At 38.1% G+C, this 27,374-nt stretch overlaps 1 protein-coding gene across 3 annotated transcripts in view; it reads right to left on the minus strand.

Moving 5' to 3' along the window:
• The window catches only part of LOC145989438 (katanin p60 ATPase-containing subunit A-like 1), a 96,562-nt gene that overhangs the window by 16,276 nt on the left and 52,912 nt on the right, over positions 1-27,374 (minus strand). The window contains exon 1 of one of the 3 annotated variants that reach the window (XM_083124784.1): positions 20,488-20,660. The exons of the other annotated variants lie outside the window; for them this stretch is intronic. Within the exon in view, the coding sequence (XP_082980910.1) occupies positions 20,488-20,540 (53 nt within the window). The 5' untranslated portion in view covers positions 20,541-20,660. Of the gene's footprint in view, positions 1-20,487; positions 20,661-27,374 lie in introns of those variants that run through there. 3 annotated transcript variants of the gene reach the window in all.

A 27,374-nucleotide genomic window follows, 5' to 3' on the forward strand; every position in this document is an offset into this window, starting at 1 on the left:
ACTCATTGTATCTATAGCCTGCTTCCGTGATGTAATGGTTATCACAGCGCGCTACGACACCAGGGGTCACGGGTTCGAATTCCGGCCTGAATGTGGGTGTCCTTTTTGAATGTCCTTCCAACCATTGCATATCATCACTCATCCTCATCTTCGCAATTAGCAAAAAAATGCAGAAAAGCGACGCCAAATAACCTAATTCAATCAGTCAAAGTATTTAGAGGACTTTAGTTGGAAGTTAGCCAAGATCACCTTATCTTTATAACAAATTTCATATTAGCAACAAAACACAATTAGTGTCTACAAACAATTTTCTACCGTACATTCCATTTACCTGATTGGGCGCCCACCGTGCTGAACACGACACAAGCTAGTACCATTGAAACCACAACAAAGAAAATAGTCCTTCAAAACCAAAAACTGGTTATGATTTCGAAAATCGAACGCGAAACTTTGGAAACCTAAATCGAAAACAGTTTTGAAAACCTGTCGACCTCCGTGAGTGGTTAGCACAGCGTGCTACGACGCCAGGGGTCCCGGGTTTTTGTCCAGGCTTGGACATGGGTGTTCATTGTGTGCGTCCCTTCATTAATTGCATCACATCATCACTCATCCTCATCCAAAAGTGACAAAAGGGCAACACTAAATAGCAAGAATCAAATTAAAGTCGATGAAAACCGAATCCGATAAACAGTTTTGAAATAGGTAATTAAAAAACCTTTTGTGAAGCTTTAACATGATAAACATTTTTGAAAACTGAAACTGAAAAAAGACTGTTTTGAATACTGAAATTAGAAAAAGTTATTTGAAAAATTGAAACCGGAAAGAAAATTAGTCGAAGACTGGTTTATAAATTGTCACTTTCTTCAAAAACTGTTTTTTTATTGTTTTTTAACGAAACTGCTTCAACTACACTATCCGTAACCAGCTGGCTACACGGGAGACTCAATGAAGTTTTGTGAGGTGTAAAGCACTACAACTTTACACCAATTGGTGTAAACACTTGCAGAAACAACAGGAATTAGAAGTGAAGAGAACGAGCACTTCATGCACTTACTATATCCTCGGGAAGTAAGTGTTGCCATTACGTAAAAACTGTTCGCAGTCACTGCAGCACCCCTTCCTAGCCTGAGGAGACATCTCATACCAACTTCGCACCTCCGCAGCTGAAGCGTAAATTTCTCGAGATGAAGGAAGCTCTTCTCACCTTCTAATGTGTGCCACGGATCCGAGGAAATCGCATGCATTAATGGAACGTTGACCTCATAACGTCTGATAAGTTATGGATCGCCTTCTGAATGGAAGAAAGGTGTTGGAGTGGAATTGTACTGAGAGAATGGGTTTCTCGTTGCCACCTCTTTTGGATCGACTGCAACGCAATCAGGGTTGCCAAGTCAGGAGATCATGCAGGAAGTAGTTAGCTGTCGATGTGATTTGAATCTGGACGGAAGGAATGTAATGAATTGCGCTTGGCGTTGATTCAGAGGAGTAAAATTGGGTAACTAGCAACAAAGAAGGTGAATATGATCTCTGAAAGATAGGAAGTAAGCACTAAAACATGGAATTTTGACACTATATGGTCATTGTGAATTGTGTACACTAAAACATGGAACGTATACACACCAAGAGATAGTTTATATACACTAAAGCATGGAGTTTACACACTAAATGGTAGAAAATATGCACTAAAGCATGGAATTTACACACTAAATGGTAGAATATATGCACTAAAGCATGGAATTTTGGCACTAAGTGGTAGATTTTAAGCACTGAAACATGGAAAGTAAACGCCATGGCGAATTATGTTTACTAAAACATTTACACACTAAATGGCAGATTATATGCACTAAAACATGGGATTTTGACACTAAGTGATAAGGATTACTTGCACTAATACATGTAATTTAGGTACTAAATAGTATCCACTAAAGCATGGAATTTAGATGTAATCTAAATTAAGCTGAACTCTAATCATTGTATAATGGGAAATGAGTACTAAAAGATGAGGTCGATCCTAGACACGTCTAAATTAAATACTAATATCTATGTAACCTACAGCTTAAAAGATTCGTTATTGATGAGAAAAGCTCGAACCTGACAGCGTCTGAAACAGGATAAAGAACTGACGTAAATTTAGTGGAAGTTGGAATAAAGACATATTCCGAGATTGTGGATCCACCGCGGTACCGTAAATTACCTAAATGCTTTGCCTGCAGTTCATCGTGTCGAGGTTGTTCATGAAATCATCACGCTTTTTGTTCCAAAATGGACAGACACGCATTTACACCATGTAGACAGCTTGTGTGCGTTTTTCTTTTATTTATGAAATGGGATTTTGTCTATATTTCTATTAACAGAAAGTGGATTATTGAATCCTGTTTGAAGAAATAAACAAATGTACAGTCACGGACACTCCTGGGTTGTAACAAATTCATTGAAAGTCAATGGGATTATTACAACCCAGAAGTGTCCGTGACTGTACAATTGAAGGGTCAGGGGGAAAAACGATGAATATTCATTCGAGACGATTTGCCAGGAAATAAAAAACAAAGTATTTCTTTCCATAAGTACGTTAATATATGCCAAAATAATAATGCGTTTTTCAGGCACTTCTCATCGTTTTCAAACCAAGGCCGTTCTCATTCTTATAGTACAGCTTCTGAACTATCAGATGCCGTTGCGATCTCAAAATGGGCGAAAAATCGACATTCATCGTTTTTCCCCCTGGCCCTTCAATTGCTATTGCTCTTAAAATAAATAGAACGTGGAAAACAGAAAATCGAGTTAGTGTAGCGTTATCTACTCTACCGTGGTCTGTTTAAAATGACTGTCCAAATTGACTAAACCGATATATTCATACGCTATTTACTCATGTTCGAATACTTGTTTCGGAATGTTAAGTGTTTTGGCACTCTCGCAATTAATTTTATCCAATTTCTCATTTCCTTTTAATTAGAGTTTCCCATTAATGTTTTTGAAACGTGTGAAAATACGAAAGACATAAACTGTTCTACGGTGTAAACCTGGTGGATTTTGGTGCAACCAATAATGTTTTAGGTAGGATTTTTATTGTTGAACAATTACACGGCAATATTGCAGCAAAGGAAGTAGAAGAGATACAGGCAATGATAGTAAAATAGTGGCTATATGCTGGTTGGCACATCTGAACACTCGTCAAAAGAGATTTTGTTATCAGTTTTGTCTAAATCGCACCAAGTGTGTAGAATTCTCTATTTTATGCTTCCATTGAGAAATGAATACTTCATGTTTCTTGAAAGGGAGTAGCCATATTTGCTTGAACTATACGCTGTGATTTATTTGGAGTCAGGATTATGTAGTCCATTGCTTTGGTTTTTCTTAGTTTCCAGTTTGGTTCTTTGCGTAATGTTGTTATATTATTCACCTGTATTGCATGTGATATTTTGATCCATGCATGTATGCTACACACACGTGGTGTGTGTGTGTGGGGGGGGGTGTATATATATTTAATTTCCATATGGATTGTGCAACTAAAAACATCAATATCACTGATTTGAAAATTCTATTTGTGCCGGAAATGTGACGAATTTTACCCCAAACTGTTTTTCACTGATGTATCTAATTAATCACTGTAGAGAGTAAATTAACAGATGACGTCAGTAAATATAACTTAAAATAGGTGCTCACTGGGGCGGTTTCATTTGCATCAGAGTGTAAAAAATCGATTGCTTGCATTTTTGGGGAAGGGAAATAATTCGTAGTGTACTGGCAACCATGAGCGAAATATAGAAGGCTGTCACGCAACAAGCGAGGTCAAACCTCCTCAAGTAACAAACTGGGAAACTTTTTTATGTGGTGAAACACCAGAGGCCCACATGTTGCTGGCGAAGTTGAGCCGAGAAAGTGTCACATGAATGACGGAAATTGCCTACTTTTGACCTAAAAATTCAATTGTATATTAGAAGACTTATTATTAGTGACATGTGATAGCGAAACATTTCTATCGCCTATTAAGTGCAGTACATTTGTCAGATTAATATCCGCATTGTCAAATTGTTATTTGTGTATATACAGTTCTTATTCCTTTGATTCTAAACGTGTTGGACCCGTTCTACAGTGCTTTATAACATGTGTGAGGGACAGATCCGTATTCGAAGGAATAGACATCCGTCACTCTGATATTTAAGTATACCAGTCCATAAGCTTTTCTTCTGGCTGTGATGTCAGGATACTGTATTTATCAGTTTTGTGGCCTGTTGTGTGTCAACCGCTTCAAAATCACTAGACTTCATTTTCTATCTTTTCCTTTCTCTTGTAATTTCGCAACAACTGTTAATACATTATTTATCCAAGTCTTGCTAGACATTTATTTGTCGTAATATATTTTATCGACAATTCTTGATTTGTTCTCTATTGATTTAGTTCTCAACTATCCATACAGTAGTCAATCCACGCCTCGTACTTTTCTCCTTTGTTAAAAGCAGGCAAAACTTACCAGATAATACCGTTTTCCTGAAGTTGGTTATGTGGGAATAATTCAATTAATGCAAACAGTTTGAACTGTAGTGAATATCAGTTAAATTTTATCTAAAGTATAAATAAAATCAGAATTGTTGCATCTGCCTTCCAAATTATCATGAAAATCTCTTAAAAATTACAGTTGTGCCACTGCCGGCATGTTGGAAACTGGAGGGTTGATCTACAATTTTTGTTCATATATCATTAAGGGTTATTTTATTTATCTGGTACATCACAGTTGTTTTACAAAATATTCCGAGTGTCAAATAGTTTTTAATTTATCATGTGCATCTATAATGTTACTTGATGAAGTGTGTTCTTACAGTTGAAATATTATGCACAAACAAATGTTGTTTGCTAAAAATACAAATAAAACGCAGTGAATGTTTATGCATAACTTATGAAATAAATCATGAGCTCATAAGGCGTTATTCACGCTTTATTTTAAAAACATATTATACTAGATTCAAAAACAAACTTGTTCTTTGTCCTTACCATGTTCCTGTTTACAATTTTTGAGTCATTTAATTCAAAGAGTTTACGTTCAATTCTCATGCTGTTGACGATCCAAAGAAATTTCGTTTATTTTAACGTATCCATTTTTACTTCTACTAACTTAAACCGGTTTTAAGAGCGTCGGGTTTCTTCTGAGAGAAGAGCTCTGTCCAGTTTTGCCCACTTCTTGCCTCTCTTCACTCTCGTGTTTAGTTCGGTACAAAGTGCAAAACCCGTTTGTCGTTGATTTGACGTGACGTAGTGCATTTGGTGTCTGCACCGTTTGTACTACGTTTTTAGCAGGTTTACAGTTGGTGTACAGTCGGAGAAAGAATTACCTGGGCCACGGTACCTAGAATTTCGTAACGTCTTAAAGCCTGTTGTTTATGCAACCCAAATAACAAATTATTCGCTTAAGTTTGTCTGGTGGATCTGAGTTCTCGGGAAGGATTGAGCATTGATAGCATGAGTCACATGACTCATGCCCCAGCAACAACAAACAACAGCTGGGTGCTACGTGGCCTCAAGAAGAACATTTCAGCAACTGGTTTCTTAACAAGATCTACTCGTAAGAAAATATTTTTCGAGTGATACTAGTCATTGTCAAGAAGGTTCACTGAAATGATGGTTCTCATCACAGGCCACATGCCACACGCTAATGGTTTAAGTCCACTTTATGCACTGGACCTACAGATTAAAGTGGGATCCGAACCAAATGTTCCTCTATCTGGTATTGAATTCGGAAGCCTTTGATTACATGTCGAAGACGTTACCACTACGCCATCGGAGAGGCAATGGAACGCCTTGAGAAAGAGACGAGTGAAACCATATTTGACGTAAATTTTAAAAATAAGACAATATTTTGTGGCTACAGTTTCGAACCGTGGGAGAGGCATATATATTATTTTGTCCCATCGTCCATTTCACGAGTTTATAATTCTTCCTCACCGACACGATTAACGTCAGTGGGAGAAGAAAAGCGAAGTAAAATAACTGAAACAGAAATAAAAGGAAAAAGCGAAACAAATTTTATCCATAATATTCTGCAGTCACTTCAGTCGTGTTCAAGGAATCCTACCTTTAAAGAGAGCCGTGGTCTCTAACTTGTCTTTTCCCCTTCCTTTGTGCTCTCGATTCCCTCTGTCACGATTGGTCTAAAACTAATTAATGCGACGTTAATTAAACAATCCAAACAACGAAACAATGCACAATCAACTGCACAAAACAACATTCCATTTGTTTTCGAACCGGAAAACAATTGAGATGCTGTAAAATGAAGCAAGAAGCAGTAATAAACTGGGAATTTGGTACGGTATAGAATTAAATCGGTGAAGATGTTCCATTTGATTAGATTTTTGTTATTTAGTGTCGCTATTCTTTCACTTTTGGCAAATAGCGACGATGAAGATGAGTAATGAGTGATGATATGATGACATTGATTAACGGACACTCACCAAGAACACCCATGGCCAAGCCGAGATTCGAACCAGGGGCCCATGCTGTCGTAGCGCGCTGTGCTAACCACTCCGCCACGGAGGTTGGTTAGAAGTGGACATTATACCATATTTTGTGTGCGCAATTGGGATCAATCAATCGAATGACTAGGCATATTATATTATTAATATATTCATATCATAATATCACGTCATATTATTCGGCACGAAGTAACATCATAGACATTCAATCTTGCATTATTGCCTTTCAACTATTTCTTCGACTTGGGGTTAATAACATCAATAAGATAAATTATGAAACAAATGATAATGAATGTGGGATATTGACAGTTATTTCGAATTACCTGACACAAGCAACATTAAGCAGACTCGGTGGGCAAGCTCATTAAGTGGTCAACCTTCGATCTCGTCACCAAAGTTCCCGGATTTGAGTACCGTCCTTGTCACAGGTGTTTGAGTATTTCGTCATTAATTTCATGTAATGGTCAGTCGTCCACGGCTGGGAAGAAAAGTGATGTTACGTAACAAAACTAATAAAAATAAACATGATCGAAGAGTACTTATTTCATATCTCACGAAATCTCCTATGAAACCGGGATATATGAAATATATGTATACTTTTTCGATTTCTATATGTAACTAGCCGAGACCGAGAACGGGAGAGCAATTTTCAATTCGAGAAACCGAGAGACGGAGACATTGTAAAGTCTTGTTTCTTTCTTGACATCTCCCTAATTGAGTTGTTGTTTTGTTCGTTATTGGCTTTGTATTGGCAATTATTGTCATTATTCCTCCCCTGGAGGTAAACCATAACGACGATTTATGATTAAATACATTAAAGCAGATAAAAGGGCAAGAACAGGAGAGTCATGCGTGCCCGGGACTTCAACCCAGAAACTTAAGTAACGAGATTTGAAATTCTGGAGAAGGCATCTGTGTTTTGCTTGGCTTTCTCTTTCCTCAACTTCTGTTATTTTATCATGCACGTATAATTAAAATGGATCTGAGAAAATACGTTGCGATCCATAATTGTGTTGGTTAGATGCTATAAATGTGAACTCCAACATGGAATAAATTATTCCTTTTGTATGTGGTTGAACATGAAATTTTCTTACACTGTGACAATTTCTTTTTTTTACTTTTTCTGCACAGATAAGCTAATCTGGACTGGACCTTCAGTTTAAAATGACATACGAACTACTACGTGCATCCACCGTGTATCGAACCTGGGATCCCTTGATTATAAGGTGACGACGTTATCATTACGCCATCGAGGAGGCCCCGTGAGAAAATCTTATTTACTCGATCTATACAATAATTTATATAAACATTTACATTTTCGTTTTCTTCTTTCTTTTTTGTTAACTACTCTTCTACGACTCTTTTTTTGTCTTGGAATTTTTTCTTGTTTCAGGAAAAAAAATAATACATGCAGGCTGTATACCCCCCCCCCATACAAATAGATAGAAAGCTCACTCTCGAGAACTAATTTATAAATAACTTAACCATTAGGAAACAATTCGAACGTTAACTGATATAACTGCAGATGAAACAATACTTCCAAACGCTAACGAAATATCTATTCTTGCATAAGCTTACAGACAACAGGTATCTGGTGAGTCATTCACTCTTGCTACGAGCGAAGGTCACGGAACCAAACGGTGGCAAACAAGCGTCTGCTCTACGAAACTAGGGGTAGCAGACGAGGCGTGTTCCTGTTATCAATGACGTACGAAATAAGGAGGAACACAGCTTTCATATCAAACTAGACCCTTGTTTTGGTCCCGTCATTGCATGTAAACACTTTTTCGTCGTGGCCTTGAATCCCTACCTAAAGGCTTCTCTGCAAGAAAGAAATCTTACCATTGAGGGGAGGAAAAGTGTGTGTGTGTATCGAGGTCCTTCAACTTTCGTATTCTTCTTCATTTCAGAACGCGTGCTGTATCGTCGATTTAATCCAATCTAGCCGTTGTAGGTTCTGTTTCTGTTGGGTAATTTCACATTGTCTTCCTGCTTATGTTATTCGCGACGGAGCTTCTGGTTTCAATAATCTGGACGATAACGGGATTGTGTTGGTTGGTTGATTTGGTGTCTTAAGTCCACTTTATGCACAGTAAGACTAATCGGGAATGCACCTACAGTTTAAAGTGGTATCCGAACCACTATGTGCCTACACATTACTTTGTTGCTAGATATTTGCATGCTAAGATCTAGGAAATGCTACATTTTCAGTGTGTGGAATTGAGAGTTATTTCGGATACGAAGAATTGGAGAATGGAGTAGTGAGAAAAGTATCGCCTCACATGTTTGAATTATAGCCCCCCCCCCCCCCACACACACACAGGACATCGGCCGTGGTTTTTATAACGAAATATAACATGAATGAATTGTGTCAAGAAAAACTGGAGCCTATTCACATCCCTACGGAACTTGGAAGAAGTCCACATAGAAATTAGAAAGTTCTGTTCCGACAAAATCGGGACGTTTAGTAAATGAAAGAGCAAAGTGCTACCTTGTGCTTTGCACCAAGCCATGAAGGCGTGTAGGGGGTGCAGAGTTAGGGTCCCACACTTTCATGTTACGGCCGAAGGTGGGGATAATGTGATCAGCACCACACCCCTGGCCGCCTTTACCCCTTCCCCCCCACAAGTTTCCTAGAGGTACCCACTTTATACGACGCTGGGTGGGCGCCGGAGCCACTTGAACAGGTGGACAAAATTCCAATTCTCCCCAGTCGGAGATCGAACTCAGATCTCTCGCATGGTAATCAAACTCCCAAACGACCGAGCTACCGCGGCACTTATAGTATAGTAGCCTTTGTAATTAAGGCAAGAATTATTTTAGCGTTTCGTTCAACGGTTTTAGGGGAATCATTTTCGGACATAGGCTATAACTCTTGTCGGTTCTGCGACCTGGCTTGAGAAAAGGCTATTTTATGACGAACAACATTCCACCTGATGTCACGTGACTTTCCTACATTTCCTGTGTCTGTTGGCTATTGCATAAAAGACGAGTTGGTCCTTGAGACAGACAGAATCACCCGATCACCTAAAGGTGCAATGTGTGTTGCCTACCTTTCCGGCATTATTTACTGCCATTAAAGTCTTATGGGGAAGAACTTTTTTCCACCACTGTACGGTCACGTGGTATGCGCTAACCAATCAAACGAACATTTAAAGCAGCAGACAGGTATTTCTTGAATCTTCTGAACATGAACACAGCGTCTACTTGGTTAAACGCAATTTCCTTGCAGCAGCTTGACACTGGGATACATCTACACTGCACCTAGTGTCAAAAAGTGCACCGAACTAGGCGGGATCAAAGAGAGTGATCACCATGGACGTCCGGAGGGGACAAGAGGGTGCCACGGCCGTCCCCCCATGGAAAATGAAAGTCAACCAAAAATGTGCATATTTCACACAAAATTTCATTTCAATCACAGTAATATATGTTAATTATTGCAAGAGCGTTGCAGGAACATGACAACTTCAGACTGAAGCACTATTCTTTGAGGGGACAATACTATAATGGGGGGGGATGTTTGCCCCCCGGAAAATAATACCATGCTTGCCCCTTCTTGGAAAAATCCTGTGAACGTCCATGCTGATTATTTACTTGAAACATCACAATGTATTAACCCTGTCTCAGCTTGTTTAACGTGCAAACGGAGTTCACTCCATGCAGATTCCCGAGAACTCAAGACGTAGTTTGGATGAGGAAACCGCCACTCAGACTGACATTTACTTACTAACAGAAGGTCAGCGACCTTCCCGTCATTTTCAAAGTTCACCGCTGCTAAAAATAAAAGAAGAGCGTCGAGTTGATTATATGCTGCTCGAAACAACAATCGATAATTTCATTTTCCGGAAGTCGAATGAAAATAACAAGATCGATCCTTGCGGTCACCTGCTTCGATGTTGTACCTTTCCAAGGCGATGAATAAATCAAGAAATCCTCTTCTGAGATGCGGTTGGCCTTGATTGGGCTTGCATGATCGTCGACTTCCCCCTTCTCTCTCCCCATGGCCTTTCCGCAGCTCAGATAAGGCCGCCTGGGGTCCTTGCATCGCACCATCCAGGTTCACTGAACACAAAATTATTCTGCAGTCTTGTGTGTCTTCTACTGTCTTCAAACATTGCCTTTTGCTTTGATTAATTTCCATTGTAAATACAAATAACTGCACGTGTATTTTGCTGCACTGGACGATTTGTATTACGCGGCATTGGTCTTCGAAGTTGAGCAAAGTATTTCTTTCGAATATATATTTCTTCTTTGTTTTCTATTTTAAGTCGCTATTCTACTTCTTGATTTAAATGCGATGAGGAGGAAGAATGATGAACTGCCTTGTCCAGGATTCAAACCTGAGGCCTCTGGCTTTGAGGTCCTCTTCCAAGTAAACACTGCCACATTTGTTAATTGGCGTTGCGCCGAAAATATAGTGATTGCACAATAGAGGCCTAGAGATTGCACACTCACAATAGCCGTTTGGAGCTGGGTAGCTTCTTTGACTGCCTCATCCGAAGTAAATCAGCTTCCTCGTTAGTTTATCAAACACGTGGAAGTCATATGATGAAAGGTCCGGACTGTAAGGATGGTGCTTGAGGGTTTCCCAATAGAACTTCGCTAGAGTTTGCGCATTAGCTGCATGTGGCTTAGCATTGTCTTGCAACACGATTACTCCGCTGAGACAATGATCCACAGATATTTGTTTAACGCGACGCAGAATCCCCTGTGCCTCCCAGCGCAGAATGTAACCTTACGGGTTATTGTGTCGTTCACGCGGATTGCTGGACGAAACCATTCGAACTAGGGGAAGACTGGCTCACATTCACTTGAATCGATCGAAGAAATGGCAGATAAATTCAGATTTTTTTAACCGGAATACACTTTTTTCAATATTTAAACTCTGTTAACAAATCTAGAATCACGACAACGATTCGTGAATCGTGAGTTTATGAACGGATACCCAAACTTAGGCTTATTGAATAGTTTATTGAATCAACCAACCGAAATCCTAATCATAAATTCTGGGATATTAAATTATGATAACAGAGTAAAAAATAAGAAGAGTAGGGAGTTATGAAAATATACCGAAACGGAAATCAGAGAAGCAATCCGATATCCAGAATCTCTCATTTAGGAGTCAATTGCAGAAATTTGTCGGTGAATCGACGCTCGAATTTTGAGTCAGTGAATCGAACAAGGAATCGATTCTCAAATCTCGACTACCCGATTCCGGTTCGTTGGCCGGAGATCCATGTCCATCTTTCCATAACCGTCTCCCAGGCGAACGTGGGCAACACGAATGACGTCAGTAGAATACATTTACACTAATCTCGCTTGCATACGCCAGGAATAACACGATGCATGAGAATCGCTTTTGTGACTGATTCAGAATTACTATCTTGGTGTTGCCTGATTAGCAAGAATTCAGCGATTTAGATTCACTGGATGTTTAATAAGATACCCTCCTTCTTTGTTCCCTTTAAAATGTATTACGACAACTATAAATCAGCTCTAAAGGCAAATATGATCCTTACCGTCGGGTTTTATTCTACTCGTAACGATTGCTTAACTGAGTCATGATCTAGCATGAATAAATGAGGTTAATACATAAATACTGACCCCCTTCTTTCTTACTTACTCTCTTCCTCCCTCTCCCTCTCTCTCTCTCTCTCTCTCTCTCTCTCTCTCTCTCTCTCTCTCTACCTACTTCTCCGTACTTCTTCACTCTCCTTCATCAGCCTCTCCTTCTTCATCTCTCTCTCTCTCTCTCTACCTACTTCTCCTTACTTCTTAACTCTCCTTCATCAGCCTCTAATCTAAATTGTCCTCAAGCACGAAACGTCATCATCTATCTATCTCAATCCTTTTGTTCTTCTCTTTCATCTTAGATATACATTTCTTCCAGACCTCTTTCATCCCTTCTACATGTCATGGTCATCGTAATGATGCTGGTGTCTTCCCTCGTTAATAATTATCTCTAAAAACCATTGTAACAAACCTGCTTCTTTAATTGTTGAGTTATTTAAACATTTGTTACTTCTAATAATCTAATAATATTGATTACATCACAAATAACTTTAACTAGAAGTAAAGCCGTTAATTGAACTTGGTGAACATTGGTATTCTAAAATACGTCATAACTTACCACCGATGACGTCACACTTCTAACTCGCCAGACCGAGTGAAATGGCCCCACCTGTATATTAACACCTTAGGACGGACTGGATCGGAAACAAAGATAGAGCATGGTAACTAAAATCGGAGGCCAAGAATAGTTTTTGTTTGCGTTTTAACATTTTGGCGATACGCAAAAGTACAGGAGTAATTACGCACAGAAACTTTCATGTTTTCCGTGCTAATTGCACAACGTTAATTTTCAATATTCTTGTGTTTTAGTTGGTGGTGATTGAAGAATTGATGTTTTCATCCTTTCTGGCAGAACGTGACTAACCTAAAGCAACGGATATAAATATGTATGTTTTTTTAAAAAAAATATATGTATTGAAGATTGATATACATGTATGGTTCAAACAACATTGCTTAATCTTTCAAATTCATGTTGTGTTATCACCCAGCAAGCCTTGAGTAGCAGACTAATTTTGTGATGACTAGTGTCCAGTTAGCCATTCAAGTGGAGAACGTTGCACCATACCGTATCTTATTCTCCAGACACCACCTTCTCTTCTCTTTACATTCAAAATTAGCACAAAGGCAAGTGCATTGAGCGTTTGACTCACGATCTCGCCAGCGAAATTTGCTGGTTCGAGTCTCGGTCTGGACGTAAGTAATTCTTTGTGAGTGTTCTGTCATCTAGCTCATGGTCATGATTAACGGAAAGTGACAGAATAGCAGCACAGAATAAGAGAAACCAATTACACATAAGATCACATGGAAACACATCTAAATATATATTTTCACTGTGTTTAGGTCTTATATTTGCTGTGATGCCTCCTCGATGGCGTAGTGGGTTCGATACCCGATGGAGGCACATAGTGGTTCAGATCCAACTTTAAACTGTAGGTCCAGTCCCGATTACCCTTAGTGTGCATAAAGTGGACTTAAAACACCAACTCAATCAATCAATTATATTTGCCGTGTACTGGTTGAGATCGTAGAACGTCTCTTAGGTTTTTTCTGTTTACAAATGTGTTCCTTGATTACTTTTCCAGCTATTCTCATACAGTTCTATCACAAATATAGCCAATAGAAACTTTACAAAGAATATCCTGAGAGAGACGTGGTAAAAGTCACGAACTATAGGAATGGTAAAAGTACTTTTGGAACGAGAAAATGGGTTGAAATAGAAACTGAAGGTGAGAAGTATACAATGAAGGACGCTTAAATTTTACACTGAAATTATAGGAAGTGTGCGCTAATAATGTCTAAATAATCATTAACTGAGCTAAGGTTCCGATACTAAAAATGGATAGAATAATTGCTCATTAACTTCTCTCTTCAACCACAGCCCGCAACGTATGGCAAATTTCTGTTTTTCAATGCCTGCATCAGGATTTACCACTTCGTCACGCGTTTTTGACCTAAATTCCTGATGGACAACAATGCTCCATTGTTGCTTTCTGCGCAACTCGTTACCATGGAAACCTATTTAGCTGCTTCTCTCTCTTGGAATGTGGAAATCCATTTCCTTTTCACGCAATAAAAGTTCCATTGCTGAAACATGATTGAATTGAATCAGCAATAGAACATTTGTTCAGTGTCATAAAAGAATGAACCGTCTCAATAGCCAGATCTAGTAACGCGAGGTAAGCGAACACAAAAAAGCGAGTAAAATTAATTATTAATATAGCATGAATTAATATTATTAAATATGTTGTTTAGGGATATTAGATGATTTTCGATCTACAGTGAACACTAAGTAAATAAATCTTCAAGTTCATTTTGAGACAGGTATAAACTATCTACGTATTTCTATGTAGGCTCAGAAAGCAGTCTAAGGCTGATTACATTATTTTCTACTCTCTTCTATAACGTTTGATAAGAGAAATGGGTGTTTAGAAAGCCATTTCATGCAATAATTCCTTCATATTTAAGTTTTCTAGATTTGCGTGCTTTTTTTAACTATATTATTGCACTTGTTCAAGAAATACGTCTAGGAATTCTCTTTGAGGGAACATTTGACTGCATGTGAATATCTTAACTGCCTGGCGTGTATGCAACCAGGAGAAGTAAGCTGATGGAAGGGTTGCATGAGATCAAGGATGAACTGCTCTAAAGTCAAATCGGAGAAGCTGTATAATTTCACGCATTGAACATTATCACCTCTCGTAGTAAAAGGTAAGAAAAATAAACTTAAAGTTCTCTCTTGAGCGTTGAATTGGGTTTACAAATGATCCCGGGAGACTGATGAATTTCTTACAACTTATCTCAAATTGGAATAACATGATATTTTGAACATTTCTTAAACTTAGTTCTATTTATTCTTGCAGAAGGTTAGAAGCAATCAGATAAAAGAAAACGAGGTAAAGATGATGTGAGTGAAAGACGTATGCGTGTAAGGAAAGTTGCTTTGAGAGATTTTCGTGCGTGTACAGATCCCGTTCTCACAAATAACTTGCGTGTTTCTCCCCCTCCATCCAACCCTCCCTTACGTATCGACTTCACCCGGAACGTGAACTGTAGCATTCTGATCTTTACTGCAGAGTTGATAGCGTAATAACCACTCTTCATAAACTTGGCAATACTATGTGATAAGTATTTGTAAACTAAACTATTCCGATGGAAGACTAATGTAATATTTGTGTATAATAAATTTAAATGTAAAGGCGAATTGTAGCCACCTCGGTTATCGAATACGTGGAGTTCTCGACTCATAATCTTGCTTCCGAAGGTACTGTGGGTTCGAATCGTGCTCATAATATTAAAACTCCATTGTGTTTGATTTTTCCTTTATTACATATATTCAGCATTCATCCTTAGAGTCGCGATTAAACTAGAAAAATTGAAAGAGCAATGTTAAATAAATAAGATATAATCCGAATCATTGAACTCTGTTAGAGAACATTACACTTGCATGTACTCGAAATTTATATTATCCCTTGTTCGTTATTATGTGTTTTAATCTTTGCTAATATATATATGGTTTATTAATATTTAATCGTAAGAACTATTAAAATTAAGGATCATCTATAGAAAGGTGCCGATACGGCGTACCGCCAGAAAAAAGAACCGTATATATATATATATATATATATATATATATATATATATATAAACAATAGTATTTTAAATAGTTCTTAGGATGAGCATATCAACAAACCAACTTGAAGAATACCCGAACTATTTCTCCCAGAAAAAAGCACTATATATATATATATATATATATATATATATATATATATATATATATATATATATATAGTATGTATATGTGTGTAGGAATGCCTATCAGAACAGAAATAGAAAGGAAAGATTAAATAAAATGCTTCTCCGAAGGTGTACTTTTAAATATATTATGCTAGAATTTGTATTTAAAACACAATTGATTGTTGTGGGCACTACGTTGCTATTCACCACACAATCTCATCACACCTAATTCAGTGCTTACCTGTAGGCAGAAGGCATTTTGTAACACTGTTGCCAGCCACTAGGAAATAAACATTGTTTACGCGTTCCACCCACTGACGACAAACCGACCTGCCACCGCTGCAACTGGACTCGAAGGGAGGACGATCCGATAGCGTGGATGATATTGTATGCCCTACCACTACTGAACGTTGGAATGACAGGTAAAATGACTGTTTACCACCCGAGCGCACTTCTCAACTTAAACTTCCTAGCGTGCAAACGAGTCGCTTCCATCATTCACAACGATATTGAATGATAAAAGCCCTCACTCGATCAACAGGCCACCTGCGACACTTCCGGGATATTCCGGATCAATTACGAAATCCAGGAGGTCTTTTCTGTTTGGCGACAACCTTTGTTTACAATTCAGGAAGATGGCAGCTGGGGTCGTTGACCCCTTCTCGGTAAAGGTAAAGGGAAAAGTCCACAGCGCCACAGATGTTCTTCCTCAAAGGACAATGGCGATCGAAGATTTAACAATGGATGAGCCAGACAGGAAAAGGAAGGAAACAACAATGTCTTGTCATAAATCTTCATTCGTTCTTGTCGGTCGCCAATGAGGCGTCTTGCTTTTTACCATTGTTGGCGTTGGAAAGGATATATATAAAGTTGGGCCATTAAGCGTTAAGGTTGATCGAGGAGAATGTAATGGTTTCTGTGTACGAATTGGTTATCGGCCAACCCGGAACTGTAGGTGTTGCCCCTGCATGAAAATAATATCCGGAGCTTTCATATCTGCCGTCTAGCACAATGTTTATCAACTGCCGGGCCGCAGCCTGAAACCGGGCCCTGGCATCAATTAGCCCGGGCAGCAAGAAGTTCATTACATCCAGTGGTTGACAACTAATTTAACCCAAATTTTATATTCTTCATCAAGCCTACACATAATCAAACTTTACACTTCACGCTTATGTCATAATTTATTCATTAATATTGAATTTCAGTGTACATATTAATGTATAACTTTTTTAAAAAATAGAAAGGCATTTACCAGTAAAGTTGTTTGGATCGGAGCATCGACTTTTCGAAAAATATTTAGCGGGCCGCGCTCTAGTAAAGATTGGGAATTACTTGTGTAGTATCTCACAACCCAGACCCTAATAGAGGCACCTTCTCCCACTATTTTGCACCTATTTTGACATTTTTCTCTATCCAGTCTTAAAACAATGTTTACAGTGCATGTGTTACATTAAGTTACATGATACGTATCGAAAACAATAAAACGTAGAGCAAATGATTTAATCGTTGATGGGAAAAGTGTTTACAAAATTCCCAACTACCATTCTTTGTTTGCAATGCACCGGCAATCTTTGTCTACCGCCGCCGCCGCCGCCGCCTATTCAGGAACACAGAACTTGTGCCAAGAACTTCAGAAAAATTACAAATTTGAAGGAAGCTAGTTCATCTACGGAAAAGAAAGAACTTCTTCTGCATCCTTTTCTAAAATTAAAAATTATGTAAGAGTGTGCAGCAGAACAAACTTATTTTATGGTTTTGATATTTAATGACATGGCAAGTAGTAGGACAAGCTATGCCTGAACCTCTCCCGCTAAATAACAACATGGTGGGACAGGAAGGAAGAAAAACAGTGAAACACCCATTAACTCGCAGACGACTCTGAATGCAATCGCTTATTCCTTTTAACTTGAAGGAAATAGAAATCAATAGCCTACTTGCTTCAGCGTCATCTGCACTATCGATCCTTTGCGACATTCGACCACAAATTTTCATCAATCGAAGGTTATATTCGACTTAAATCTCGAGTCAAGAGGTCTGGCTGCTGAGGAACGCGTGTTGTTCGATCTTCTAGCAGTGCTGCTTTTTTAGCTTCAGTTTTCAAGTCAAACAGACCAATCAACAACTTATAATCGTAGAGATGGAATGGGAACACTTCACCAGCTAAGTGGTCATCTCGCTATCGAAATTTCCTGGGTCGAGTCACGGCCTGGACGTGAGTATTCTTGATGAGTGTCCCTTCATCAGTTTCATATAATCATCATCATTGTCGCGATTAGTCAAACGTGGCAGAAAAGCGACGTAAAATGAAAATACGGAAGAGGCAGCTTGTTTAGATGCAGAGCTAATGGTAGTTCCTGAGAATACATGAGGATTACGAATAGTAATTTAAAATCCTGCTGTTATACCCAACAGGTTACTGGATTTAACAAGATTCAAATTAATCTAATCCTAGCACTATTATGCTAGGGATGACATCGTGTAAATAAATACTGTTAGAGTTTGGTGACGATTAGGCTTACACTATCACTCTGTCTCACGTTTTCTCTCCAGTGACGTTACAAAGAATTGATGTGAATCGAATATGTATACACGTTCTTGGACATCCAATCCTGGATGTATTCGTTCTTACGCAGAGATGCTGAAAGAAACGTTTATGAACGGTGATTTTTTTTTAATATATAACAGTCTTAACAGAAGTAAAATGTCATGTGAAACTTGTAAGAATATGTATACAGTGATGAATACGTTAAAATGTCGCATGGTAGTAACACTATCTTCTGTAACTTAGAAGCCAAATCGAAAAGTCAATGATAGTGCGAGTGTTGTTTTTTTTGGCATTTATAGTCGATGTATATCGTCACATATCGTTACAGAAAACATGAAATCTTTATATAGTAAGAAGTCATTCAAGTTCTAATGCACGCAAAACATGAATTATCGTCGGTCATTGTTACTGTCGTAATACTTACGCAGCAATTACTGTGCTTGTATATAAACTGATTCAGAATAACGTGAGTAAAATTTGTGTGTGTAAGATTGTGACAAATCCAAGATTGCTCAAGGACGTATACTACAGCAACAGACGTATTACTACAAAACTATGACGTTGCACAAGAGGTGATTCGTTGTCACATACTCATCCGTAACTTTCCCCACTAGAATAAAATAAGCTATTATATGCAGTTGGAAAGTAACATGGAACATATATTTTCTCCACAGACCATGTCAATGGACAGCATAATTGTAATATATGTGTGTCACGAAAAATAAAAATATTGACTTCATCATTAGTGCAAGACTTGTACCCATTTATGGAAGAATGCCATACCTATTGGATTTGTTTTGGTATTTTTGTTATCTTACCTCGCCTTTCCGCCACTTTTTGTCTCATTACGACGATGAACATGAGTGATGGTGATATAAAAATGATGAAGGTACACTCACATAGAACACTCGTGCCCCGGCCAGATTCAAACCCGGAAATTTGGGTAGTCAGATCAAAAGTCGACCACTAATGGATTTGTTTATGAATTTCAAGACATAATTTACGCCAACAAGAGTGAATTAAAACTACGTTGAATCAAGGAATATATGAAGAAACATACCTTTTATCTACCACGAAAGGTTTTATTTATTTGAACTTAATCTTACTGTTGAAAACCCTAAACAATACCTCCTATTGCACTCTCTCTGGTATTCCTAAACCCGAAGGTTTAATGCCGCTCTTGACCATCCCTAACAATTTCCTTCATGGCCATCTTAATATTGTCTTTCCAACTTCCTGCAAGCCTGTTACCATTAGGTTTCCCAATAAGGATCCTGTGAACTTTTGTATCCTCCCCCATGGCCTGCTCACTGGTGGTCTTAATTTAATTGTTCTGATAATATCGGAGATGAATGTAGGTTTTGCAGTTCAGTAGCAACAATTTTTGAAAAATTCTAAATGAAGCATTAGTAATTGACGACGCATTTTTACTCATACAAACAACATACGTATTTGTATCTCCATAAACATAAAGTGTAAAAAGTAAACATTTTACCAGTTCATCTGTTGACATGGACGTCCGCAGGATTTTAATCGGAAGGGGAAAGCAAGATTTTTTTGAAGGGCCATTTTACCCATAATAGCGTTGTCCCCTGAAACAAATGCTGCTTCCGTTTGAAGTTATCATGTTCCTGCAACAACCTTGCAATAATTTACGCATATTACTGTGACTGAAATGAAATTGTATGTGTGAAAGATATATTTTTTGGTTAACTTTCATTTTCCAGGAAGGAAGGCGTGCCCCCTTATCCCCCTTTCGGACGTCCATGCCTGTTGAACGCTAGTCTTTATATGTTTCATTGAGAAAGTAATGTACACCACATTAGTTACGCATATATTTAATTAACGTACGTAATGTTTTAGAGTAATCAGGATAGAATTCTATAATGTACAGACTGCAATTCAAAATTGCACGTGCGAACTGACGTGCTGTAACCTACTTTCATTTTTGATTGTCAGTTGATTACACGGTGTACCGATTCAATTCACTCAATACTTTTTTGATACGACAGCTCACCGCTAAGAACAGAATACTTTACTAAATACTTCCAAAACTTGCTTCAAAGCAGCACCTTATGATAAGCGATTGTCAATTGTTTATAAGCTTTCTTCGCTATTTTTTTTTTCGAATCAATCGTAATGGCTGCGAAAAATATGACGATCACTTACCAGAAGAAAGGATCCTCAAAAAACTCCCTCATCATAGAGCTGAAGAAAGCCATGCTATTCGTTAAGATGGATGCAAGAACACTTCGCAAACAAATACACTTTAATTTTAAAGAATTTTATACTGTGAACGTTTTAATATCGCATTTTAAACGTGGGCTTAAAAACCGCAGCCCTGGGAGCACAGTCATTGACCCAACAACAGAGGCGCTGTCTGGGAAACAGTGACGTCACTGGTCAATAATAACATGTTCCTGCGCGCAATGAATTGGTAGAAATGAGCGCAACTTTGGAATAATTTGCATACGTTAACTAGGTTTTGTGAAACAATCAGAGTGCAAAATGATACGAAAGGTAAAACATTTAACAGCTTTGACTACTTCTAACTATACAAACGTCAATGAGGTATTACTATAGTGTAGATATCATCTAAAGCCCAGAATAAGGATGCAATAGGGTGCTTTAGCTCAGGCTAATCGAAAATGAAAATTAATGTAAAAAGCCGAAAGATCAAATGCTAACTTACTACATATTAATGGAGGAAGGGGAGTTTTGACTTGTAAATACTTCAATTTTACTCCGCAATCGTTCAGTCCTTTACTTGAGAAAATAAATTTTACTTGAAATAACGAATTGCTAACCTTGCATAGATCTGAACTTCTTTACATAAGATCTGGTATATGTATCTGTAAATTATCTTATAATTTATCACACCAATGAGCTATACTACGTAGAAATGTATTATAATGCATTGGTCGTGTTGATGGCTCGATAACTCAGTTTATATAGTGTGTAAGTGTAAATACAGTAGATATGTGAAACATATGGGTATATGTGTATGTTAAATGTGTGCAATTGCCTATTTATGACAAATATGTTACATAATGTCACAAACTACACGACAAAAACAAAGAATTAAGTGCAGCAATACCGGGTTCGAATTCTGGCTTGGACATGGGTGTTCTTTGTAAGTGTCGTTTCATCAACTTCATCATATCATCACTTATCCTCATCTTCGCGGTTACCTAAATGTGGCAGAAAAGCGAAGTCAAATAAAACAATCATAAATAAATAAATAAATAAATAAAGACCTAAACAGACTCATTCGCTGTGTACGTATTATACATTAAGCTAAATATTTTTGTAAGAAATTAAAATGTTGGTAGAGAAATAGCACGATTTGCAAGAGACCCGGGTTCGAGCTGTTCGTGCCTGCATTTTTCGCTCATATATACATATATGCACGTATTGGCTTTCTTTTCGCTGCCTCGGTAGCTATGTACGTTGACTGGTCATCTCAATATCTCATCTCCTCTTAGGATTCCATGTTCGAGTCCCGGGATGTGTCGAGAGTTTCCCTTCATCAGTCTTATCCAATAATGGTTCGTTCCCAACGTCAAGTTTCTCCTAGAGGCAAAACAGCGATAAGAAATTGAAAAAAAAAATTCTCCTATTTTCGATTTATTTACGTCCCTTTTACACATCTAAGTTAATTCTGACGATGAGTATTAGTGGCAAATTGATAAATGTAACGTTCTCATGCTTTATCCAGGATTCAAATCTTGGACCTCCTTGGCTTAGCAGCCTCTCTTTTAACCACTTCGCCACACAGGCTGGTTGTAAATATATGTATAATTGAATAAATACGTTACGTTTTACACGTAATATACTTCATCACAACTACAGTGTCTCGTATTGGAATGGCATTTGAAATATATGATTTTTATGCTGATATAACAATATCTACATTGTCGTACCACGCTGAAAAATAGATAAGAAAATAAAAATAACCTAAGTTTCGAAGGTTTCACAGTATGACACGCATGTACGTTCGTGCGTATCCAAGCCGAAAGACCAAAGCTGAAAAAATCGTTATGCTAATAGACGTTACAAGGACGGTTCGTATTGATGTCGGCTACAAGCCTGCGGAGACAGACTTTTCCCAAGCAGCGTCCTTGCAAACGTAAACAACAGCCTGTCTTCTTAGCAACACACAGGACTAATTACCACAAATTTCAAGGCTCTGTTTGCGGTAGAACTTTGTTGGACAAACGTTTCCCCCAAGTAAGGAAGTAAGCGAACAGAAAATAAGTTTACTTTTGTTATTTTTAAGAGAGTGTGTAAACATGTTACGTTCACGTTATTTACCCGTTTTGACTACATTCGTTTTCTCAAACATATGAACATAGATTACTCCTCATTGGCAAATAGGCGTTTGCGCAGTGGTAGCGTCATCGCCTTGTAATCAAGGGGCCCGGGTTCGATACCCCGTGTGGTTTCGATCCCACTAAAAACTGTAGGCTCAGTCCCGATTAGCCTTTCTGTAAACTTAGAACAAAAACTCTGAGTTAGATTCTTTAAAAAAAATGTTTTTTAGCGGCGCTTCTCTTCCAGTATTGGCTAGCCGCCATGATAGGATAAAATTGATGAACAGACACTCGCAAAGAACATCCATGCCCAGGCCGGGATTCGAACGCAGGACCCCTGGCAAATAGATGTGTAATCGTAATTTCCAATAATGTGCATTTTGGTATTAGTTATTTTCGTTTTTAATATGTTCTGACTCTCATCTCTGTATGTAATATTCTGTGATTATACACTGAAAAGAAAACACTGGTGTTAAAGCGACATAGAGGAGTATGGAAGTTAACACCACTTTTTGTTTATCAACATTTTGGAGAGATGAACAAAAGTCAATTTGTCATGAAAACAAGACTGGCCATAACCAAAATTCAGTAGCGTGGTTACTGCGATAAAAAATGTAGTTAGAAGTTATCGCAAAATTTACAAAATTCTAACGTAAGAATTCAAGATTCTTGACAACTGATTTACAAAAACGGTACGCAACCCGTTTTTTTTAATTTGAATATTTTTTCTATGCATAAAAGTAGATAATGATTAATTGCAGTTGAGTGCAACATAAATATATTTTGAAAACTCAATAATTAAAATTACATTAATTACAGTTATCTATGTAGTAGTTTCAATACTTTAAGAACGGTCATGATCATTTTTACGGCAGTTGGACCGCAGCTGAAATTGACGGTCTTAAATTGTAATTTCTTTAGTCAACTGTTTAGTGTAGGAGGTATGGATAGTAAGACAGAGAATTTGCCTTGGGCCTTCAAATGTTTAATTTCAGCGTACCCTTTATCAAAGTAACGTAACATCGACCTCTGTGGCGGAATGGTTTAGCACAGCAAGCTACGACACCAGGGTTTCCGGGTTCGAATCCCTGCCTGGGCATGGGTGCTCTCTGTAAATGTTCCCTCATCAATTTCATCATATCACTCATCCTCAACTTTGCGATTATCCAAAAGTGGCAGAAAAAAGAAGTAAAACAAGCCAAAAAGATCTAAGAAACATAACACCTAATTTCCTATGTTTTCAATTCATCTGTTCTTTGCCAGAACAGATTATTGGTGGGTTTTTTAATTATTATTTTTAGAATTATTAACTTGAATTTTTGTTAACTGTGTTCCTTGCGTAAACATTTATAGAGGTTTACTAGAGCTTCCAGTGAACTTGGAATAGGCCTAAACGTAGTCGGATCATGATGTTGATCACATCACATTGATGTACGAGCGACACCAAGCATTTGTACCGTACAGGATCGTACATTAATTAAAGAACAGGAGACAAAGGAACAAATCCAATTTAGTGGCTAATTACAAATCCCCCTTCGTCGGAAGGCGTTCATATAAAATGATTGTCCCACAATTCTTCTCGTGTGACACATAAAAGCCATTGTTGTAGGTCAACCTCGGATCCTTTACAGGTGCCATAGAGACTGTCGTGGCCTATTTGTCGCCATGTGGGTGCCCGAAGGACAATGGAAGAAATAAATCGCCTCGTAAGAAAGAAAAAGGTGTCCTCTCCCCGGTCCCAACAACTTCGGCACAAAATGGCGCATTAGACCACGCCTCCTTCTCTATAGGCCTTGAGAGGAACACGCAATATTTCTATTTGGAATCGCCCCACTCCTTTGATTCTGCGGCCTTTTTTCTCTGAAGTGTGGACCGTCTTTACAGGCGAAGAACTACAACTGGGGTTTGAACTATTAAAATATATTAAGCCAGGGTGCCTTGAACCATCCCACCCTCTGGTTATAAATGAAACGTCCCAATCAGAGATAATTATCCCCCCCCCCCCCACTGGATATGTAAACTACATAATCTAATGTATTATGGAGTTCCAGTTCAGTTTAGTTAATTGTAGAGCCACATACTTGCATATAAAAATACACATTATTTCTTTTAATCCGAATGCTGCTCATTAAACAATGGCAATACTAACGCATTGCTATTCATTCTTATTTTCTTCTTGACGTGGCAACTAGGCGGTATTGGACTTAAATGAATACAATTTGAATAAACGAAACTTGATTTTTGTTTAACATTTTAAGTTTGTTCTGTAACGTTCAAATAAGCAATACTCAAATTAAACCAAGTTTAAACATGGTATTAGTCTTAACCAGTGTCAATTACTCTTATAATATTCACACTAGTAGTGAAAATAAATTTAGTACTTTTTCACGATCTTTATGTAAGTCAAAATCTTAATTTTCTTATAGTTTGATTTCGAATTTAACTTAGATTGGCTTGTTCTCGATTTGATATCAAAATTAGATTTTAAGCAATTGAAGTCCAATTATAAAGCTTTTTGCAACATCCAAAAAAAACTATTAAGACAGTATCTCCCCCCCCCCACGTCTCTTTCTGATAAAATGGCAAATCGTGTCCTTTGTTAATGTTGCGCTTGATACCTACAGGTTTGAAGTTGAAGGAGGGATATGGGGGATTCTCTCATCTGTTTTTCTGCTAATTGGCACTTTAGAGGGAGGGTCAATATATAATTTATACAATACTATACCAATGCTTCAAAATCTGGAACTACCTCCACAGAAAGTTAATTGCCTTCTGCACTTGTGATCATATGTATATTTGAATCATATACATTAAGGGAGATTTCAGACCGAAGTGTCACGTGTCGTTTGGAAACGAACCAATTAACGGCAACATTTCACACCGTAGCGGCATGACAGGCACTCTTTTATCCGAATCGTGTTTTTCTGAAGATCCAATATATCCGAAACAATAGCGTGCACATTGTACACACAGTATAGACTATAACTATCAATAACATTACTCAGTATAGTGTATCGCTATTGAGAAGGGTTCTAACATTGTTATATCTTTCCGACAGCACGCAATTTTGAAAGCCATGGGGATCGAACCCAGGTCACCGACTGCACTGCAGCGAATATGATATTATCTTGCCAGTCTGGTTGCAGTGAGCGTGCGAATTCTCTCAGCGACCCCTTCCCTGCCTGCTAAGAACCACATCCGCACACTATCATCTTCCACCTCCGTCTCGCGTGACTCTCCACCTCAGCAACACGAAATGTACCGTTGCATCGAGCTCGGCAAAGTTCAATGTCACCTGCATGCCAGGAATAGCTAAGGCCATTTTTACACAGCATAATCAGAGAAGAAGAGATCACAAGAACTAAGAAAGGTAAAGGAAGAAAAGAATGTTGAAATAGGAGAGTGGGGAAGATAGGAGTGAAGACAATAAAGGAAGAGAAAGAAGTGTTAAGATTGGTTGAATTTAAATAGCGTTGCCTATTTGTACTATTAGATTAACCGCAGCTAAGAAGCGGAGCAACAATGGAAAGAAGAGTACAAGAAAGTTTTACTAAGAAGAAATCCACGGCAGAGCCTTAACCTCGCTTTAGACGAAAGCATTCCCTTTAACATTCTTGCTAATATAAATGATACGTAAATGCTTCCAAAAATCTTATGGCAGATAGTACTTTACACGGAAGCATTTCATGTAAAATTTCGGTAAGCTTTTGCGATTACAATGCATTGCTAATATATACAGCACGAATGGCACGTCGAGTTACACCATATATGGTGAGTTCACGTTGTTTCCAATTGTACGTAACAACTAAATTATTCTTCCATACGTGTACACTAAACGCTATAAAGCATGAATTTAAGCAACGCCATTGATTTGTACCTAAAACCATTTAATAGGAAACATTATTCCTCTCGGTTGAATAGTTATCGTGTTTTAAAAATGTGAAGTGATACATTGTTTACATCTCACGCGGCCGCCATTACAACTGCACTTGTGACCTAGAGGTCGCTTCCGATTGGTTATGCTACGAAATATGTTACGGGAATAAAGCCGGTTCTATCTTTGAGAAATGCCATGAAATATACCATGGCATCTGAAATGACATAAGATTTTTCACTTTACGCGGTACCATTTTGGTCGTGGCGTAAATGTTAAGAAAAATGCTAAGGTAAAAAATGCTTTCTTCTAATGCAGGCCTTAGAATACTTGAAGCTTTCCTGGCGACGAATGATGAATAGATTCTCTCGGTCTATCGACCAGGTGAGATGTGTAAAATATTCCAAGCTTTCGAGTGCTAACGCCACTCTCACCTTCAGGTAACGTCACTTCTACCCTGAAGATGAGAGTGACGTTAGCTCTTGAAAGCTTGGAATATTTTACACATCTCACCTGGTCGATAGACCGAGAGAATCTATTCATCAGGCCTTAGAATAATCCGTTAAGAACAGAAAGAGAAAGGAGAATGGAAAATAAAAACAGAAGAAGAGAGAAAATGAGAAAATAAACTAAGCAAGGAAGATAGTCAAGAGTAGGGATGATGGCAAGAGGAGAGAGTAAAAAGCGAGAAGGATAAGGGAAGAAGAGAGTAAACCAAGAGAACGGTAAGGAAAAAAGAAGGTAAGATTGACAAGAGGCAAATATAAAATGAAGGGAATGGCAAAAAATATGAGTAAGAAAAACGACGAGGAAAATAACCATCAAGAGTGTGAAAAGAAGAGCAGAAAAGGAAGAAAAGATGAAGGGAT

Source organism: Lepisma saccharinum, chromosome 6 (assembly GCF_977018435.1).
Source record: "Lepisma saccharinum chromosome 6, izLepSacc3.1, whole genome shotgun sequence".
Classification (NCBI taxonomy): Eukaryota; Metazoa; Arthropoda; class Insecta; order Zygentoma; family Lepismatidae; genus Lepisma; species Lepisma saccharinum.